Here is a 19574-nt window from a genome sequence, read left to right as displayed (position 1 = left end):
CGCACTGAAGTAGGCATGTGTGGCCAGAAGTCTCTCTCTCTCTCTCCTGTTGTGCTGGGCAGAAGCATTGGCCTCTGTTGTCTCACTGAAATAGCCAAGAGATGCCTCAGCAGAGAAGTATGGTTTTTTCCCTCCCCCTTTTTTGGTAAGTCCTGCTTCTGGCCACAGTTCAAATTATATTTGGGAGCAGCTTCACATATGAATTTTCCCTGCACAGGTGTACAAATTTGTAGGAGAAACTCCCATGCATCTAAAAGGTGTGCATGTGTCTGTTTTGTGGAGACATATTGAGAAATCATGATTGCCATGATCTCCAATGAATTCCAAGTAACAAAATAAGGTGAGGGTTACAGATTGGTTCATTTGTCTAAGAAATGCATCAGTCCTAAGATACAGCCAAAGATTAGAAAACTAATATATGATGTGAACAAAGGGCCAATTTTCTGAATTTATTCTTGGAAGAAAAGGAATTATACTTGCCAAAGTGCCAATATCTTTTCTGAAGATGTTTAATACTTTTTTTAAAAAAAAATGTAGAAATTGCTGGTTCAGTGGGGGCTATTCTTTTCTAGATATGATTTTCAAAAAAAAAGAAAAGAATGAATATGGTCTTGCCAACCCTTTTAGCTTTCTTTGATATATTGCCTGAAGAAGCAACCCCTGAACTGCGCTTTGAATTTTGCATTGCACAAAATGTTAGAGGCAACATCTGAGAGCTAGCAAAACAAAATGAGAAACCGTGTGGGGGTGGGTGGGTGAGCAATGTCTCTCCCCCCTCCATTCTAGAATAGTCATTTGATGACCCCATGTTCCCTGTTTGCATCCTAAAAGATTATCTTTTTAAAAATTAGCACCCTAACCTAGATCTACAGACTTCAACCCATGCTTTCCATTTCATGAGGTTTATCATACGAGTTAAAAGGTTTATCGTATTAGAAATGCCCTGTGCATATGTATGTAGCCTTTGGGTCTCCAAAGACCTGAAAAAGCATACCTGTCTGCTGAAATAAGAGCCACTTGAACATGCTCTATATAAGAAGTAGTAACAGTCGTGTTTGGAAATGGCAATCTTACTAGTATTCCTTAATACGCATTTAATGGAATTCAGGGGATCACCTCCGTATCTTTTTTCAAAGTGGAGGAAGATGAAAAGCAGCTGTCTGAAGTTGGTTCTGGCCGCTGCTCAACTGAGGCAAGGACATGGTTGTGCTCATTGTGATGCTGTATGCTGTTAACTTACAGTGTTGCTGCCTTTCTTCTTTAACACTGCTTACCTAATGCGGATTCTACCTGCCTCCCTGTGGGCATTGGCAATAGCCCTCAGGCAATGTTTGGGTGACCCATGAAGAAATGGAAACTCTTGCTGCTCCAGCTAAAATGGTTAGTTTTAACAACAGCTTTTCATATTTACTTCAATGTCAAAGTATGGATTTTAGTTAACACTATATGTGAATAAGCTATAGAACAGCTGCATATTGTTTTACACAATATTTATTTGAATTTTAAGCTATGTACGCTGAATATTCCGTATATACAAGGAGAATGTCACGGTACAGTTAATGAGTCAGATAATTCATGCCAAAATAAAGGAAAACAATAAATGGAGGTGCTTCTGAAGAAATGGCCTGGCTTTTCACAAGTTGTCCAGTGCAGCCTGTGTCTATTTAGTCAGAAGTAAGTCCAAACTGTACATAAGGTTGTAGCAATAATCACCATTTTGAATTCTGTTTCTATTAGTTTAATAACTTTGTTCGTTTTATTTCCTTGGCGCAGCAATTATTGCAGTTTGTTTAAGTAGGCTAGACTGGAAATAATTCTCTGTGGTGATATATATTTGCTGAAACCGTCGTTGTGAAAATGTGCATTGATGACAGGTTGTGATGACATCATAGTGCCCGTGTTGCTGATGCAGTAATATGCTTTGTGACATAGTGCTAATCCCAGAGGTATGATGGCAGACTGTTTACTTAGAAGAAGTTCACACCATACATCTAAAGTACTATGATACCAGTCATGACTTCCCCCAAGGAATCCTGGGAGCTGCAATTTGTTAAGGGTGCTGAGAATGGTTAGGAGACCCACCTGTTCCCCTCACAGAGCTACAATTCTGAGAGTTCCCTGCAAAGAGAGGTTTTACTGTCCACACTGTCAGCTCAGAATTGGCTACCTCTGTCCCATATTCCACCTCTACGTCTGTCCTGATGCTTACCTATTTCCATTACGTGAATAAATCTTCCCAGAGTTATATTTACACATGCCCCCTCTCCCTGTCAAATATGAAAGCAATGGTGGAAAAACGAGAATCAAACTGTTCCCATATCAGCTGTTTTGTGTGACCATGTGGGACATTTCTGTCTGTTCTGTAAATTTCCCCAAAATGTGTGCTTTCCTCACTGTTTAGATGGGCCAGTGTGAGATGTATTAGGGTAGAGCATGCAGTTGCTTCTTACCTAACTTTTAATTTTATTAAGAGTATTTTGTTAGCCAGCAGTTAACCCTGCTGTAGGTTAATTTCATTACCCTTCTGTTTGAAACGCACAGTTAACGTACGGCACTGTATCTGTTGTTTTGCTTTCTTGACTCACGCTGTATTTCATTTTGTGTTCTTAACTCGCTTTACTAATGGCTGTCCTCAACACTGCAGAAAGAGAATGAGGAAGGCAGCTGGGCTCAGGTAGGAACCTTTTCTGGTATGACTAATAATAGCTCAACATCTGGCACTGGGGAGCTGTCAGCCCCTTCCACAGAAGAGTTCAGTGCTTGCTCTTCATATTTATTTAAGTATTAGAAACTAGGGATATTTTAATGGTCTTGTTCTTTTTTTCTCTTTTTGCTAAGACAAGCTGGTTTTGTGCTGCTAATTATAATTGAGCCCCAGGCAAAAGCTTCAATGTGCCTTAAAGGGTTAACCTACGCTGAATCAACTTCTCTGACTCAAGAATTAATCCATACACACACCCTTACTGCAAGACAGGCAATCCAAGATGCTTGGAGCAAGTGATGAGAGAATTGCCTCCTTGGGAATATGGATGGGGGGGGGTTGACTCTTGGAGTGGGGAACTTCTGGACTGTGGGTCTGACTTGGTCTGGTATGGGTCTCAGTTTGGCCTACAAGGCCATTTCCCCCCACACCCTGACATTGTATGTGACTTCAGGTGTGGGGCAGGTAGACATAGTTGCCAATGCACAACTGGAAACCTTCCGTTGGAAGTGGCAGGAAGCCTCCTTTATCAATGAACAATCAGTTGATTTGCAGTGAGAAGAAGCTTGTTTGGGATTGGTTGTGCTTATCAGATTCCCTATGGGGAACTCGTTAATGCAGCCAACCCCTGCCCAGAGCAGGGCATGGGGCACTCCAAGCCTGCAGAACCTAGGCATAGAACCAAACCCATTGCATCAGTTGCATGAGTCCCCCATGAGGAACCTGGTCATGCAGCCAATCCATGCAGGAAGCCAGCTTGGACTAACTGCCTGTCAGCTGATTGATGGCGACTTGAAACCCCACTTTGCTTGATTTTTCTTCTGTGGCATAACTTGTCATACCACAAGGCAAAAAATGTGTCTCCTGACATCTTAGTGATATCAAGTGATTGCCAGGTGAGCAGGGCTCCGTCCACTTGTGAAAGTAGCCCCCAGGGATTAAGGGATCCAATTTCCTGCTGCTGCCTCTTCCATTACTATGCCTGCTTACTACCGTATTGCCATATGACTATGTACTGTTAAATGAGTCACATTGGCTTTGTTTATCTTTGAGAGGACCAGCGCTACAAGTATTTAAGAAACATAAGCAGTCTGGTGTGGCAAAAGTAGTAACTTTCATTTCAAGCAGTGGATTTTCTTCTCCAGGAGGTTCCTTTGCCAGCTTTTTCACAAAGTTCACTACCCTTGTGGCTTGTGGGTTCTCTTCACTTCTGCCATCTGAATGAGAAAGGTCTACATGCCTGCTAGAATCTGTAACTTTCGAAGGCCAGTCTACACATTATACCAGCCACATGGAGGCCAACTGAAATTATTTTCCCATGGCAGTTCCACAAAACTAAAGTAACACCATTTCATCTCTCAAGATAACTTTACATGCCAAACCTTGTTTGGGCTGAGGTTTCAGGAGCTTCTGAAAGTTTTGATTTCTGACATAGATGGTAGAAATCACTCATCACCATAGGATGCCTTTCTCCTGTAACCAGAAAGGGCCCTCATGGATAATATTGCTTTATATTTCCTTATTTCTTCTGTGCGCCTGTTTGCTAGAATAGGAATGCCGATTGTTGATTAGAGCTGATATTATGGCATATATAGAGTACTACCTAATATTACTAAGGAAATTGGAACACCAAGAGAATTGCAGTTGTTCTATACTATGGACACTTATATTTTCCTATTCTTCACTACCTTCCACCCCAGACTCTTGCTTATGGTGACATGAATCATGAATGGATTGGTAATGAATGGCTTCCTAGTCTGGGATTGCCACAGTATCGAAGTTACTTCATGGAGTGTTTGGTAGATGCAAGGATGTTAGATCACCTGACAAAAAAAGATCTCCGGGTACACTTAAAAATGGTGGATAGCTTTCATCGGTGAGTTAGCACAGTATCTTCATTTATTATTTATTAAAATCATGTCTATGCTACTTTTAAACCAGAAATAAAAGTGCTGATATTACCAAAGCCAAATGTTTATATCTGGTAAAAGATATACGATTCCCCCCACAGATATATAAATCATTTCCAGAGTTTGTCTCATGTGAACAGAAAGAAGATGTTTACAGTATTTATAAAATGTTTTAAGAGGAGCTTTTCAAATGCACAAAATCTTCCAATTTGTTTACTTTCAATGCAAGTTGCCTTATAATGTCCTCTTCCCCACCTTAAATAACAGAACAAGTCTGCAGTATGGAATCATGTGTTTAAAGAAACTGAATTATGACCGACAAGAACTAGAAAGGAGAAGAGAAGCAAGTCAGCATGAAATAAAAGGTAATACTTTACTAAAGGAGGATATATTTAATGCTTGTCTTCTGAATTTTTATTCTGTTGGACCCAATAGCCCCAATGTAGTTATATGAACAAGTTTTCTCAGGCTCAGAATAGGCTTGTCTAAAATGAAATAATTCCTTGAGGCAAAGCAAGGAATTAAGTTTATTCATTACTAGCTGTTCCCGGCCACACGTTGCTGTGGCACTCATTCCCCCCAAAATGCGTGTTCTGTTAAATCCCCCTGACCCGCCCCACCCCATTCATCCTTCCGAAAGGCATGTCCCTCCCCCACTTAGCACCCCTGGTCCTTACACCAGATGTCACGACACCTCTCTCTGTGGTCCCCCTGCTGCGTGATATCATCTTCCTCCCGTGTGATGGCACCCGTCACCCCGACCCCTCTCTCTCTTCCATCCGCACACCCCATGTGCATCTTGGGAAGGGCCTGGTCTGTTCCCCTGGCTGGGCAATGCTGGGCAATGCCATGTTATTGTGATGTCACAGATAGTCTGCAGCCAATGGCAACAGCTGAGGCATCCTCAGCTGTGCTGCTTTGATATCCAGCAGATGGTAATACAACTAACGTTGGAAGAAGGTTTTTCTAAAACAGAAGGTCACAGCTGGGACATCTATATAATCTAGGTATATAAAAACACTCGTGTACAGTGTGGCAAGGTTGTGTCAAATTTTCAAAGCAATCGGTCAAGCACTTTTGGAGAGCATAGATTAGTCACAAGGTCATCTTTACATTTTTATATAGATGGAATCAGCATAGACTTATCAGCACATTACAAGGAAATGTGTCCAGAAATTTTATGTAGCTATCATACAAATTAACGGGAATTTTAAAACACAATATATCTGAACAATGCAACATATAATTATGAGTCTATTGAAATTATATTGCTTTGTTTGGATTTAAAAAGTCCATATAATGAAATTTCTATATAAATTCAGAACTGGTTCAGCTCAGCCCTCCATGCATTCTTGCACTTCGAAAATTCAGTCATTGGGAAAATGCTTTTCTCCCTCCTTTTCATAGATGTGTTGGTATGGAGTAATGACAGAGTCATACGCTGGATACAAGCAATTGGATTGCGAGAATATGCAAACAATGTGTTAGAAAGTGGTGTGCATGGATCACTCATAGCCCTGGATGATAACTTCGATTACTGCAGCTTAGCTTTGTTGTTGCAGATTCCAAATCAGAATACACAGGCAAGTAAACTAAATTACTAGTTGTAATTACTTCCCATGGATTTTAACAATTTTTTTAATTGCTTGCTTCAATTGTTTGATTTGCTTAACCACAGGCACGGCAGATCCTTGAGAGAGAATACAACAATTTGTTAGCACTAGGAACAGATAGACGACTTGATGAAGTAAGTAATTTTATTTATACTTAATAGGTAGCAGAGAATATGAAATGGTTGATTTTGGTCTTCATATATATATACATACCCCTACTCGCTTGGCCCAGTAACCCTTATTAAGCTGGAGATTCTCCTTCCCAACCCATGCAACTACTAAGCTCACTTTTCACCTTTTGGGGGCCACTTCACTCTTCTATTCTGCAGTCCTCCTTTGCACCTTTTTTCACCTTCACCCACATGTCTCTTCCTCCCCCCCCCTTTTGTGCAATTTCCTCCCCCTTGCACACAAACCACTCCCATGGTGACCTCTTGCATCTTCCGTACATTGCAGCTAAGCATCCATTTCATATTCGACCCAACCATGAAGCCACCGTCTCCTCTTATTCTTCAGACCCTTCCCCATGCCTTCTACTCCCTCTTTTTGCACCCCCCTAGGCATCTCTTTACTCCACTCTCCTCCTTTCTTCTCCTTTGTACACAGATCACCCCATTCCCATGCCTTCTCCTGTCTCCTATTGTGTAGGTCTCTTTGCACCTACACGCCATTATCACCATCACCTTTTTTCCCTTCCTCTTTTTGAACTTTCCCTTCACACAGATCACCCTCATTTTCAGGCTTCCCCCTCTCTCATTCTGCAGTTCCCTTGGTCTACACAGCCCATACTGATATATGTTACTATATGTATGATGACTACAATATTAAGAAAAAGCCTGTCAGTTTAGAAGAGTTTAATTCAGTTGACGAATGTTGTACATACATAGGTGTTTTCTTATTAATGAAATATCACACTGAATCTTGAACTTCCATGTTGAAGGCAGCACATGGTACCAGGAAATACATGATTGTGGAGAGATACTGTAGAATATTTGAGGGCTTCACATCCTTGATGTCTCTCATATGAGGCAGCTGAGAAATGGAAGAGGAAGAAGTTTGAAAAAGCCATATGTTTATTTTCAATTACTCTTCTTGCTGTACTCAATGGCAGAGGTTTGAGCAAAGCAGGAATGGAAGGACACTGAAGGGTTGCTGTTTATATCTATATCTATATTTATCTATCTTATACATACATACACATACACATACACACACACACAACCAGATTTAACAAGGGAAAATAGCAGTGATGGGTACAACATAGAAGCTAATACAACAGAGGCGTTCCCAACTTCCTCCTTACTATACTCAAGCTTTGTTTTAAACCGGCAGTTCCCCCAGGTCACACTCTGCTCAGTCTAGTCAAAATTCTGCCATTGTTTAAAATTCCCTCTCGATTTTTCTATCTCTGCTTTATTCAAATCTCTGCTGTTCCCTCTGCTCCATCCCTTCCTTACTCAGTCTTTTACTGCTGAGAAACCTGCCTTCTCTTTTGCTTTCCTATCCCACCCTGACTTCATGCAAATTCAGGATTGTGATGAAATACTGCAAATCCTCCACTGGAGGCTGTGCAATTACAGTCTTACAGAACATAGCTTTTAGTAAAAAAAAAAAATACTAGTCAATTTCATTAGTTGTGGCCCACCCACCTACCCCCATTTTTTGATTATATTCTTATTATTACTGTTCACATAGGACATTTTAGATAGCCATATCCCTCTATAATCTTTTGGTAATTTCTTAAATAATAAAACCACAGAGGTATATTAGTTAGAGTGTCTCAATGGTGGGTGGGCAGCATATAATCTCCCCAGCACTCCACTCAGCATCTCCCTACCCTTTGGGTCCAATGGGGACTATATCAAAGGATGAGTTGAGGGTTATTTATTACATTCCATTTGATGCTATGTTGTGCACATCCTATATTTCAGTGTCTCTATTTGGCTCACTTTTTCACTGTGTTCTGGCCATATAGAGTTAACAATGGCTATATATGGACCATTTTATCTGAATATGTTCAAAAGGAATGATAAAGCTATACATTGGCCAGCCTAAAACAAGATTCCCTTGTTAAGTATCTGTTTCTATTTGTAATAAGCAGAAGTCTGCCTTTCTACTGATAACTATTCCTCAAAATTAAATACTGTATTTGCATGTCAACAGAGTGATGACAAGAATTACAGGCAAGGCTCTTCCTGGCGAAGACAGTTCCCCCCACGTGAGGTCCATGGAATCAGCATGATGCCTGGCTCCTCAGAAACACTGCCAGCTGGGTTCAGATTAACTACAACATCAGGACAGTCACGAAAAATGGCAACTGATGGTATGGGGCTAATGCTTATTTTCATAACTAAAGGTGTCTAAGCATTCATTATCTACGTGAAAGAAAATATGCCAACCTTGCATAAGCAATGTAGCCAGCAGCTGCTGTTTGGTGTGAAATATTTACACATAAACTGTTTTAAGAGATGTAATACTAAACCATGGTTTAGTGGTACGTGAAAGAGCTGCAGCAAACTTGGGCTCATATGCTTGTCCCCGTGCCCCCCACCTGTATTTACACAGTTTCAAATGCCTGAAGGGTGTGAATGTATTTTTCATTTCTACATTTTATTTATCCATTCTATTTGACAGACATATGCCAAGAATGCTTTGATGGTGTTTCCTGCTTGGCAGGGGGTTGGACTGGATGGCCCTTGTGGTCTCTTCCAACTCTATGATTCTACTTTATTGGGCTAAGAAGCAGTACACACCTTCTTTCCCCAATTGTCTCTTATCATCAGAACAGCAAAAGAGAACCTTCCCACCCAACCACATGGTCTGTCTGCCGTGTCTCCTGTTCCAGCAGAAATCCATATATGGGTGTGAAAGAATGAATTTATAGGTGAAACTCGGAAAATTAGAATATCGTCAAAAAGTGCATTCATTTCACTAAGGCAACTTAAAAGGTGAAACCAATATATGAGATAGATGCATGACATGCAAAGCAAGATATGCCAAACCTTTATTTGTTGTAATTGTAATTATTTGTCGTTAGGCGGGTCAATTATAAATGGAATGTAATTAATGAAATGTAACAGCGATTTTGGGACGCGGGTGGCGCTGTGGTCTAAACCACTGAGCCTAGGGCTTGCCGATCAGAAGGTCAGCGGTTCGAATCCCCATGATGGGGTGAGCTCCCGTTGCTTGGTCCCAGCTCCTGCCAACCTAGCAGTTCAAAAGCATGTCAAAGTGCAAGTAGATAAATAGGTACCGCTCCAAGCGGAAAGGTAAACGGCGTTTCCGTGTGCTGCTCTGGTTTGCCAGAAGCGACTTAGTCATGCTGGCCACATGACCTGGAAGCTGTACGCTGGCTCCCTCAGCCAATAACGCGAGATGAGTGCCGCAACCCCAGAGTCGGTTACGACTGGACCTAATGGTCAGGGGTTCCCTTTACCTTTACTTTAATAGCGATGTATGTTTTTGTATTATTGTAACTATTTGTTTTATGACTGTGGAATTTCCAAAAGAAAGCATTTGTAATGCAAATGCCCTGATAGCATGGTCAGAATCTGTAAGGGGGAGGGAGTACAGAGTACCCCCCCCCAATCATCAAGAGTAGCTCCTCACAGAGTAGCGAAGTAAACACAGACTGCTGGGAGGGAAGTCAGGACACGGAGAGAGAGTGCCCGGGCTCAGGCAGGATGAAAGAGCCCAGACTCTACAGACGGGAGGAGAGAGAAGCGGAACAGGGGGAGAGGGAAAATATGGAACGCAGACCCTTTCTGCCGGTTCCGGAATTACAAAGGAGGAGAAAAGGAAAGAGATTCAGTGTCCCGCGCCTTTTATGTTGGGGGCGTTCGCGCCGAGGGGCACTTCCGGATTCTGCATCGGACTGAGGAGACATGTTTCTGCACCTGCTTCACTGTACATATCTGCACCAATAAACACGTTATGGAAAAGTAACCTGAGGAGCGTCGTTACTCGAGAGTAGTCACCAGAAACCCCTGACAGCATCTTTTAAAAAAAAATCTGAGTAACAGATCAGGCACTCTGGAAATATACACCTTATTTGAACATTAAGTGTACATGTGCACATTCTCTCTTCCCAACATGCATAACAGAGCAAATCTGCAGCTGTACCCGCTGCCCCAGGCCCTAGTGTTAAGTACTGAGTATTATTTTCAACAAATGAAAATCGAATGGGGGCAACCATGCAATCCACACTAAATAAGCTCCAGGAGTTGGGTCACAGAGAATACCTTGGGCTACATGTTTTCTTCCTCTTCCTCTAATTCCAAGATTCTTCTTGTTGTTTTGGCTATCAATTTGCAGTGGCGTCAGCACGGTTGCAGAGACTAGACAGCTCGACAGTTCGCACGTATTCATGCTGACAAGGCTGGCATGGAAAAAAGGACGGAGGTGAACTCATGTGAGTAATTAAAAAGCTATCTTATTTGTTGGGCAGAACTGAAACAATAACCATAGCAGTGTAGGGTTCTCTCAAGGGGCCTAGGAAGTTCTCACTGTGGTACGTCTGGGCACTGGGATAGTGAAGGTATGCCTGGGCTGTACAACTTCAGACTATCCTTAGACTGTGTCTGCACATTAACAGTATTGAGTAATAAGGAGCTGTGAGTTCTCAACATCTAAGCCTTGGAATGAGACTCAAATGAATCTAAGGAACCTGCCAGACACTGTAAAATAGCACCTTCAGGGCAAATGTCAACCTTGTTGGTGCACTTTTCAGCAAAAAACTAGCATAGGACTCCAACCACATTTGAAGCAGATTCTAGCACCGGACCCCAAGATGGATTTCTCTCCAAAATAAAAGCAGACGTAGCACACTTGTTTACACTCATCATTAATGCCATGTGTAGTTTAGCTCTGAATGTAGAGAGTGGGAAAGCTTTTCCTTTCTCCCAAGCAAAAACATTAAACCAAATGAGGACAAAAGCACTGCAATGGAACAGCTTGTAATTAGAGCTATGTAGGCTGTTGTTAGCATGCCAAGGGTATGAAATTGTGTGCCCCAGAGCATTACAAATTTCACTGCAAGTTCAGATAGTAAAGAGCCAATGCTTGCAAATATCAAACCTATGATTATCTAATCTACTGCTACTACTACAGAGTCAGCCATTGCTTGAGAATACAAATTCTAAAATTAGGAAATACGAACAGCACTAGACAGACAAAAATAATGTGCTAAAGGTATAGAAAAATGAATCAGTGCAATTTGCAAGGACAGTACTACTCAAGAGTGCAGTCTATGGGTTCATTGTAAATGCCATTGCCCTTGACATTTATTCCACTGGTAGCTACAGTAATTTATGGACCAATACTATCACCAATGACATCTGAAACATTTCCCAACATCAAAGGAAACATTACCAACAATCCTACTAGAGGGAAAAAAGCAACCCAATTTATTACCTTAAAAAGATGCAAAGATAGTGAAATTCTAACTGGAATATTTATTGTATTAACACGTCTGCTTCGGTATATTATACAGTGGTACCTCTGGTTATGAACATAACTTGTTCCAGTGGTCCGTTCTTAACCTGAGGTACCACTTTAGCTAATGGGGCCTTCCCACTGCCACCGCAGTGTGATTTCTGTTCTCATCCCGAGGTAAAGTTCTTAACCCGAGGTGGTACGTCCGGGTTAGCGGATTCTGTAACCTGAGGTGTTTGTAACTCGAGGTACCACTGTATGACTAAACAATTACAATCCAAATTCTCACAGAAAACAGTAACATTTACCTTGATTGCTTCAGGTAAAATATGCATACTTGAGTGGTAAAAGGAATCTGGGGCTCGTAGCTCCATACATACAGATACTGCCTATGTTTAAATTTCCTGAGTGCTTCAAGACAGGTTTTCCCCATTGTGTCCGCAGCCCCTTTTCTCCACAATAATCCTGCCTGCTTCAACAGGGCTGTGCTAGAAACCATTTACTAATTAATAATGAGCCTAAGATAGAGATCACCAACCTTTATGGGGGGTACTTCCGGGTTAGTGGATTCTGTAACCTGAGGTGTTTGTAACTCGAGGTACCGCTGTATGACTAAACAATTACAATCCAAATTCTCACAGAGCACCACATGCTGTAATCAAGCACACACCACAACTTATTGCATTGGCTACACCAGAATGATTTTTGAGCCTAATTTCCATAGAGGGATGAAGAAGGGTGCCCTGCATTGCCAGGGAAGACTTCTGCAGGGCCCACAGGCACCATGTTGGAGACCCTTGGCTCAGTAACAGAATGTTGTAATGGAGTTATTACTGAATGTACTATTTTTCCCCCACCTCTAGATGCCAACTCTACCTGAAGTGCACTACCACCATGTTACGAAAAGAAGCTTTTTATTCAAGAACAGGGTATAAGGAAGTACACTAGAATATTTATCAGACTAAACTACATGGAGATCTTTTTACGAATTGCGTTTTAAGGTGCAGCCTGCCAAGTACTACCATCATGCAACTCTAATTCATTTCAATGGAGGTAACATAAGTTTCAGACAGCCCCATTGAAATGACTAAAGAATGTGCAGCAACAGTACTGGCTGGACTGCGCCCACTGGGTAGTTCCATAAGGTAATAGTTACTAATTAAGTTTTTTTAAAGAAAAATAATAAACCCCAATGTATTTATCATCATAAATTTGATTGAAGTGCAGGAAAGCTTTTATCAAAAGGAGACACTCATTTCTAAACTTGTTTCATCTGTTTTATTGTAAAATACTAGAATTTATGTATTTACTGTGTATGTATTTCTTTTAATATGTGTAAGTCTCATGTAAATGGATATAAATATGATTTTTTAAAAAGAAATTAAATCTATGGTACATGGGGTCTTAGTGCAAACACTTGACAATACAGTGTCAACAATACTGTTTGTATCCTTCCATTCCACCATTTTTACAGTTTTGAATTGTAGCAAAGTCAATTGGATATGTTTAGCAGAGTTATTAGATGCTTCAACATGTTCCTACTTTTTAAAAGAAATCTGTCAATATCTAAAGCTCAACACCTGCCTCTGATGATTTACAAAAGAAAGATTTGAGCCAAAAATGGACCTCTGAAGGCAAAACAGAATTAATTGTTATATATACTTGTAGAAAAGCACTGTGACTGCTCTCCTTTTTAATATCAACATCAAAAATCAACTATAGGAGGTTAACAAGAGACATTCTCCTCAATGGCTACTTATGGACCAAGAAGAAACTAGCTTTTTCTAGGACTCACGTTTTGCCTTCCAAATTCTTCAAATGCCGGCCAACGTTGGCATAGAACAAACACCAAGGGGAAATAAATCCTGATCTTCAAGTTTTCAGTTATATAGAAAAATGCTGCCCTCCATTTCTTCATTATAATAGGCATTAGACAGCTGATTGACTAATAACATGTTTATCCAAGACGGCCTTGCTGAGACTTCTCAGAAGTCAGTTTTATCAGAGGAACTAACTGAAAAGCAGAAAAGTTAATATATAATGTACAAAAGCTTAGAGGAGAAACTATTATCTGCTGTGGCTTTATTTGGTGGTGTTATTGATGTTTATTCTTTGTTTATATGGGAAGTTTCAAAGTAAGACCTATTTAATAATGTCATTTACCTTCTATTTGCTAATCTCCCGCTGCCTGATCTTAGCTTCAGACCTGTCTTTTGGTTATTCCTTTCAGCAGGTTGATCTGCAAAACATCTGCACGTACATTTGTTTCACTGCATTTTGTTTTGCTTTATTTTTTTTACTTAAACAGACCTCAGTTAACCAAATGGTGACAGATTCTTTTTCTCCCCCGTTGTCAATAAAAGAAAATCAGTGCTGTTTTATGTGTTCAGTGTCTGATGGAACTGCATGGTGTGCCACAGCTTCAAACGGAACTTTAAGAGGCAAACATTGCTTCGGGGGTGAATATAAAGCATAACATTTCCTATCAACAAGCAACCAGAATGTGCTTTGAAAGATAATAATGCCGCCTGCCACAAGATGGTGCACTGAACGTTACTGCTTCATAGAAAGTAACATACAAAAAGGGTTCCTTCTAAGTAAACTTTGATACAACCATCAAGACACTGGCTTGATCAATTGATTTCTATGGGATATAACTCTGTTGTTGTAACCACTGCTATAACATGTCTTCAAAGTTCCAAACGCCTTTTAGATCAATATACAGCTGGAATCAAAGGTACAAACAACCTGGTAATCTAATTCTCCCACCACTGTTTGATCCTGAGCAAGTTAGTTAAGTCCCATTGATATAAGTATGATTAGTTTTGGTTTGGAGTCAACACACTATATAACAGTACAATATAATCCTATAAATAGGGAAGGTGATTTGAATTTAACAAGGCTTACCTATGGGTAAGTATGTAGGACTGCAGCCATAATGAATTTTTTGCTGAAGCCTACAGATGCCTCAGTTTCTTTTCTAGCTACCATGTGTCCTAGAATATACACCAGGCTTCCTCAACTTCGGCCCTCCAGGTGTTTTGAGACTACAATTCCCATCATCCCTGACCACTGGTCCTGCTAGCTAGGACCATGGGAGTTGTAGGCCAAAAACATCTGGAGGGCAGAGGTTGAGGAAGCCTGAAATACACTAATTCTAATAGTAGTTGCACTATGCAATATTACTTTTCAGTAGACAACTATAGCAAGAGCTTCTCTTCTTTATACCCATAGGTGCTGAGTAGAAAATAGATGAGTTAAGTTTTTATTTCTCTTCTGCCCCAAACTGATGGGTATACAGTATTTCTTCCCTGCATGGGCACCCTACAGGTGGGGAAGGACCTACTACCCTGTTTCCCCAAAAATAAGACATACCCATAAAATAAGCCGTAGCAGGATTTCTAAGCATTTGCACAATAAAAGCCATACCCCAAAAATAAGACATAGTGATAGGCGCTAATCTGGAGGGCGCCAAGGAAGAGGCGAAGCTGGACGCGTAAGACACACACACACACACACCCGGAAAATAAGCCATAGTGTGTCTTCTTGAGGAAAAATATAAGGCAGTGTCTTATTTTCGGGAAAACATGGTAGCTATAGGGCTCAATAATACCTCTCTCACCTTTACAATGTGCATAGGCATAAAGAGGCAGGACAGGCCATGACAAGAAATGAGAAATCTATGTTCCTCCCATATATACATGTAACTTTAGGGTTCCTGTAACTTTCAAAAGCAAATGTGAAAGGCATACAAATACCTCCTTTAATTAATCTACTGCTCCGCCTACCTCCATACTTGGGAAACATGTACAAAGGAGTGCTTATGGGAGAATCAGCACTTTGATGCCTGTGACTCACCTCCCATATACGATTTCCATATGCTGCTGTTCCAAATTCATGAAGAGCCGGTCCTGTAGAGACCTGGATCCCAGGATTCGAAGGACATACCCATAATAAGCTTTTGCTCTCTGAGATGTAGCCAAGTAGCTAGAAGGAAGACACGAAGTTAGGATAAATTGGTCCTTATGTCTTACATATAATAAAGTTTTAAGAGTGTCATCATGTAGCCCCCTTTGGAGGATCTGTAGTGCCAAATCACAATCCTGACTGCATGAAAATTGGGGTGGGTTAGGGGCACAAAAAAAGAGGACAGATTGCACAACAGCAGCGGCTGTGACATGGGAGCAAGACAGGAGAGACCAGGGCCATCTTGAGCACCTGTGGCGCCCTGGTGTGACGGATCCCTCCGCCGCCCCACTGCTGCCCCGTTTTTCAGCGCGGAGGGCGGGCGGGCTCAGCGTGCAGCGCGGTCGCCGAGGGTGCTGCTGCGCGGCAGGTGGGCTTCCTGCGTGGCGGAGCGGCCGGCGGGTGGGCAGCGTGGCTGTGTGGCGCCCCCCCTGGCGGGCCGGCGCCGTGGGGCCTTGTGCCACCCAGCCTGGCCGTAGAGCCAGCCCTGGGAGAGACAAATGAGAGGGGGAAAGTGGTGGTTTAAAACAATGGGAGAGGCTGAATAGACTCGGAAGGGAGAAATACTTTAAAAAAATAGTCTTACAAGGAAGACTTTCGCATCTTCCTTCTTGCTGTTTTAAAGCATTTTCCCCACTTCAGTGTCTACCCACTCGCTCTACTCAAACCCCTGCCATTGCTTAAAACCACAAATTTTTCCTCTCCATCTCTGCTTTGTTCGAATCTCTACAGTTGTTTAAAGCTACCACATTCTCCTCCTTCCTTACACTTTCCCCTCTTCCATTCCTCAGCTGCTTCACATGAGAGAGATGCAGAGCCTTCAAATATTCCATAATACCCTCTCAAAACGTATTTTACTCCTGGTACCATGTATTGTGTTCAACACGACGTTTCAAATTCAATGTTGTATTTCATCCATCCATCCATACACACCCACACACAAACATACAACATCCATTAACTGTGCTTAACCTTCTCTAACAGAACATGCTGACTAAAAGGCTTGCCCTCAAGTTTATATTCGTCTTAAAGCCACAGGTAACTCTCACCTCACCTGGGGTTATGTTCTTCACCATCGCACATATAAGCAAAATCACTAAAGCCCGAACAATCCCTAGAAGACCACTTAAAAACCATTTTTCAAATGGCGGCACCTACCTATCTATGAGGGACGAATGAAGTCATCCTCCTCCCTCGCTGGATGATGCTTCTGATTATATGAAGACCGAGAAGTGCTTGGCTATGGTTCAGATTCAGAGGTGGGTTGCGCGGGCACATCTGCTGCTACGACAGCAGCGGCTGGTATCTGTGAGGAACATGGTGATTGGCAGCTACCGATGTTGTCTCTTGGGCTCATCAAACATTTCCTTTTATAGTCTCAGAGTGTAATCTCACAGATGATCTTGAGGCTGCGTTCCAAGCAGATCTTAAAGCTGTTAAGTCAACCCGGCCTGGCTTCAAATTCCATAGCAAGCTGGTCCCCATCTGTGATAGAAGGTTTGAAGTCATAGAGGTTTGGTGTCTTTTGGCACAATAAGCTGCCATCCATGGAGCATGTTTCCGGTTCGTGTCCTCCAGCCACAAGTTCAGTGCCGTCTCAGTCTCCACCAAAGCCTTGTCCTACACCTGGCTGCGGTCAGTGGTGTGCTTACTGCCACAGCCCCATGGATCTCCTTTTCATACACCTTGATGGCATGGATGCTGGACTCATTCTGGCCAAATTTGTATGCCACAGCACTCACAGACATGCCAGCCCTCAAGCAATCCAACAAAGCCAACACCTCTATCAGCAAGAGAACCACCCTCTACCTTTTTGTTTTCTCGGACGCTGATGACGATGGTGATGATGCTTTGTGTTTTGGTGGACCATTCTGCCATCTGAAGCTGTGCCAACCACCTCCCTCACACTCCAAACCCCTCTGTTCAAACTGCTCCACATGTTTCTCTGATCTCCTCCAATCACCCTCTCCAACTGCCTCTTCTGCACTCAAACACTCTCACAAACACAGCTGGGATTGCTGGTCATTTCCCCCCCCCCTGCTCTCACCCCCTTCCCCCCCCAACCCATGCATGTACAAGGTCATGTTTAAGTCCCGTCTATGTGAAGGGGAGAGAGACTTTAAGCCAAACTGAATACACCACCAGGGTATCTGAGATGGAATTTGCTCTACATTGGACAGAAGATTCGGGTTGAACTAGATGACCCTTATGGTCCCTTTCAACTCTACAATTCTGTGATTCTCCCCAATCCCACCCCCCTCACCTGCTACAATAATGCTGTTTTCCAACCACCAGCAGCTACTTTAAACGTGTTTCTGAAGTGGGAGAAACGTAACATTTTTCACATGCATCCTGAACTGCAGTTCTACGGAGGCAATACTATATGCTATTTCTAACCATTTGATTGACTCTAATCAAAGCTCTATGAAGATTTTCTAAAGTTTCTTTAATTCTCCCTTTGACTCTGCTGTTCAGTCTGTGAAGCCAAAATATTCAACAGATGTCTTAAAGCAAACTAAGGTTGAATAAACAAACGTGTAAGTTTGCACCTTGAGTACTAAGATTGAAACTGTATTAAACAAAAAATGGCATTGCTTCTACACAGGAAACTGGCTTATACAAAGTCAGATCATTGGTCCATCTAACTATCTATTACAATGATTAGCAGCATCTATCCAGGTTTTCTCAGCCGTAGCTGGAGATGCCAGAGACCAAAAAGAGGGCCTTCAGTGTAAAAGTGTGTGCTACACCACTGAGGAATGCTCGTTCTAAAGGTATTCAGCATTACTTCCATTTTCTGGGATGAACTTGTACTTACAGGACAATATAAAATAAGCCTTTGTTCAAAAATGATGGAAAAGCCCACAGACCACCAAGGTCTTCTCCTGTTCTGTTTGATTATCATCATCATCATCGTTTTACCTACAGGTAAGCTTTTGCATAGGGCCATTTTTTTTTCATTCTGTGCCCAAGGCCCTGCTATTTCCAGTCTTGTTCTCTGTGCTGATCAGGATAATCACTTGCTGGACTTGAAGTACTGATCTGGATCCAGATAGGTGCAGAGCTCACTCTATTACAGTGAAGAGACAAAATTGCACCCTTGGACAGGAAGTTCAGCATACAGCCAGCAAGACCCAAGAGTCTTCTCTGCTGCTTGATTGCCGTTAAGTATTAAATGGGTTCTAATGATTTGGATTTCCGAATGTAGCTTGCAAATATGCATGAAGAAACGTGGGGGGGGGGAATGTATTGGGTGTGATATATAATCTAAACAACTCAAAATAAAAATGGTAAATTTTATTCTCATGGCTCTAAACTCGTAAACAATAGTTTCATTCATTACCTTAGAGTGCAGACCTGAGGTGGTGAATGTGTTTGCATGGGTGCGTGGGTGTAAAGCTGAAAATTGACCTCCACTTCTAAACTTTGCTTGCTTGTGGCAGCCAGGGCAGCGAAGCAGGTAGACTTTTCCTTTGCTGTGTGGATCTTTGCCCACCCTCTCAATCTTCCAGCTGATTCCAATAGAGGGGGTGGAACTTCAGATAAACCGGCTTCAGGGTTCTCTGGAGGGAACACTGTTCCTGGGAACCCTCCAATGAATGAAGAAGCCTTGCATCCAGCAGATTCGAGGCTGCTTCCATCCTACCCCTGCCTCACCCTGACTCTGGCTACAAAAGAACCAACAGTGATAATTCTATACACACAAAGGTAGGCGGCAGCCTCTGCTCCACCCTTGCCCCTTCCAGCCAATGGATGTGGAAGTTAGGGTTGCTCTGCCCACCTCTTGAAACAATATTAATATATAAGCACACTTAAATTTCCCCTGAATTCAATGGAAGAAGTACCATATGAGCACATGGATTAAGTGTTGCACTGAAATTGATGGGGCCTAAAAGCGCTAAAATTTTGGCTGGGTGTGCCCTGCATCAGCAGCTTCATCTTTGCATTTGA

General features: G+C 42.0%; 2 protein-coding genes and 1 long non-coding RNA gene across 7 annotated transcripts in view; 1 reads left to right on the top strand and 2 right to left on the bottom strand.

Annotated features, from left to right (window-relative positions):
• PPFIA2 (PPFI scaffold protein A2) overlaps window positions 1-14033 on the top strand; it is a 259476-nt gene extending 245443 nt beyond the window's left edge. For all 4 annotated transcript variants that reach the window (XM_088651748.1, XM_088651747.1, XM_088651746.1 and 1 more), the window contains 9 exons: window positions 1318-1380; window positions 2645-2674; window positions 4402-4577; window positions 4879-4976; window positions 6019-6194; window positions 6290-6358; window positions 8388-8547; window positions 10539-10635; window positions 12521-14033. In XM_088651748.1, coding sequence (XP_088507874.1) covers window positions 1318-1380; window positions 2645-2674; window positions 4402-4577; window positions 4879-4976; window positions 6019-6194; window positions 6290-6358; window positions 8388-8547; window positions 10539-10597 — 831 coding nt within the window. In that variant the 3' untranslated portion in view covers window positions 10598-10635; window positions 12521-14033. The remainder of the gene's footprint in view (window positions 1-1317; window positions 1381-2644; window positions 2675-4401; window positions 4578-4878; window positions 4977-6018; window positions 6195-6289; window positions 6359-8387; window positions 8548-10538; window positions 10636-12520) is intronic.
• On the bottom strand, window positions 5715-17932 carry LOC132592755 (uncharacterized). Of its 2 annotated transcripts, none has more exons than XR_015945802.1 (5): window positions 16782-17932; window positions 15516-15644; window positions 10466-10602; window positions 7108-7256; window positions 5715-6301 (listed from the first exon to the last, which is right to left on the bottom strand). It is a non-coding gene; the product is annotated as an uncharacterized LOC132592755 (long non-coding RNA). The 2 variants fall into 2 exon arrangements; XR_015945803.1 differs by lacking the exon at window positions 5715-6301 and adding an exon at window positions 13453-13671 and having other exon boundaries at window positions 7064-7256.
• Window positions 17933-18453: 521 nt separating this feature from the next.
• ACSS3 (acyl-CoA synthetase short chain family member 3) overlaps window positions 18454-19574 on the bottom strand; it is a 66682-nt gene continuing 65561 nt past the window's right edge. The window contains exon 17 of the mRNA XM_088651750.1: window positions 18454-18693. Within this exon, the coding sequence (XP_088507876.1) occupies window positions 18603-18693 (91 nt within the window). The 3' untranslated portion in view covers window positions 18454-18602. The remainder of the gene's footprint in view (window positions 18694-19574) is intronic.

Source organism: Zootoca vivipara, chromosome 9, assembly GCF_965207765.1.
Source record: "Zootoca vivipara chromosome 9, rZooViv2.hap1.1, whole genome shotgun sequence".
Lineage (NCBI taxonomy): Eukaryota > Metazoa > Chordata > Lepidosauria > Squamata > Lacertidae > Zootoca > Zootoca vivipara.
Note: the sequence above shows the minus strand (reverse complement) of the source record. Positions and strands in the feature narration are given on the sequence as shown.